The sequence below is a fragment of the Medicago sativa genome, chromosome 7 (assembly GCF_051527215.1).
Source record: "Medicago sativa cultivar Bolivia chromosome 7, Bolivia_mono, whole genome shotgun sequence".
In the NCBI taxonomy this organism is placed as follows: Eukaryota; Viridiplantae; Streptophyta; class Magnoliopsida; order Fabales; family Fabaceae; genus Medicago; species Medicago sativa.
Window position 1 is genome coordinate 47,404,749 of NC_140755.1, and position 1,088 is coordinate 47,405,836.

At 40.4% G+C, this 1,088-nt stretch overlaps 1 protein-coding gene across 1 annotated transcript; it reads right to left on the reverse strand.

The window, feature by feature from the left end:
- Positions 1 to 876, reverse strand: LOC146906281 (uncharacterized). The gene is made up of 3 exons (XM_085728784.1): positions 739 to 876; positions 398 to 684; positions 1 to 292 (listed from the first exon to the last, which is right to left on the reverse strand). Exons 1-3 carry the CDS (start codon positions 874 to 876, stop codon positions 1 to 3), a joined length of 717 nt encoding a protein of 238 aa, XP_085584910.1.
- Between the last annotated feature and the right edge of the window lie 212 nt (positions 877 to 1,088).

A 1,088-nucleotide genomic window follows, 5' to 3' on the forward strand; every position in this document is an offset into this window, starting at 1 on the left:
TCATGGCAGTACACCGCCATACATCTCTTCAGGTACATCCTCCAACCTGATGACTTTGTTGGTAGCCTCATAGTGATCCTTGATGTAGTACATTTGCACTTCAAGAGGATCCTTCTTGCAGATAGGTGGAAAGTCTCTCATAAGATCAGAGCTGACATTGGATTCATTCAAGTCAGTTTGAAGCTTGGTGACTTCACTGATTAGCTTCATATTCTTGAGTGTCTGAGCATTTATGAACTTCCCAGTCTTAGTGTCAATCAGCTCATCTGTGTAGGCTTCAACACTGCTTAGTCTGTCCAAAACACCTCCTTGATAGAATATTTCTGATAAGAGTCTTCCATAAGGTACCCAGGGTTTATCCTGCAACTGACTCTTTTTTAGACACTCTATCAAATACTTGAACATGTATTTTGGCACATTCACCTTTTCCTTTTTGATGAAATGCTGGAGAAAGACTTTCTGTGCCAAATTGGGTTTATCATTTCCACCACATGGCAGCAAATTCTCATTCTGAATCTTTAGAAGCAACTTAGTTTCCATCCCCAAATCAGCATACTTTCCTTCCTTCGTGGAATTGTATATAACCATGTTTGCTTTTTCTTTCCAGAAGCGTTCATCAGAAGCGCTTGAAAGATCAATTCCAGAATATTTTCCAGAAGCTTCTACACCAAGTACAGCTTCTATCTGCCATTCCGCAATCCTTACTGGAATACCACAGATACTTGACCTGATTTCAACTCCAGTAAATGGCTCAAGTCCCATCTCTTCTCTAGTCTTCCCTTCCAGTTCTGGATAAAGTAAAACCATTTGACTTTCTTCAGCTATAGATGCAGCTTTGTCATATACCTTAGCTCTCACCCAGAAGTGCCTAACCATAGCTTCGTATGTTGGTCCATTCAACATTTTGAAGTATGGTATAAGACCTTGCTCTTCGTAGTATCTTCTGATCCAACACTTATGAAAAGCTAGTGATTCAAAATCCACCGGATTTTCTATCTGAACCTGCAGTTCCGATTCTTCTAGTTTCATGCTTCTTCCTCTGTAGTCATAAGTAGATTCTGGAGCGCTTGAGCTTGAGGTTGCCATTG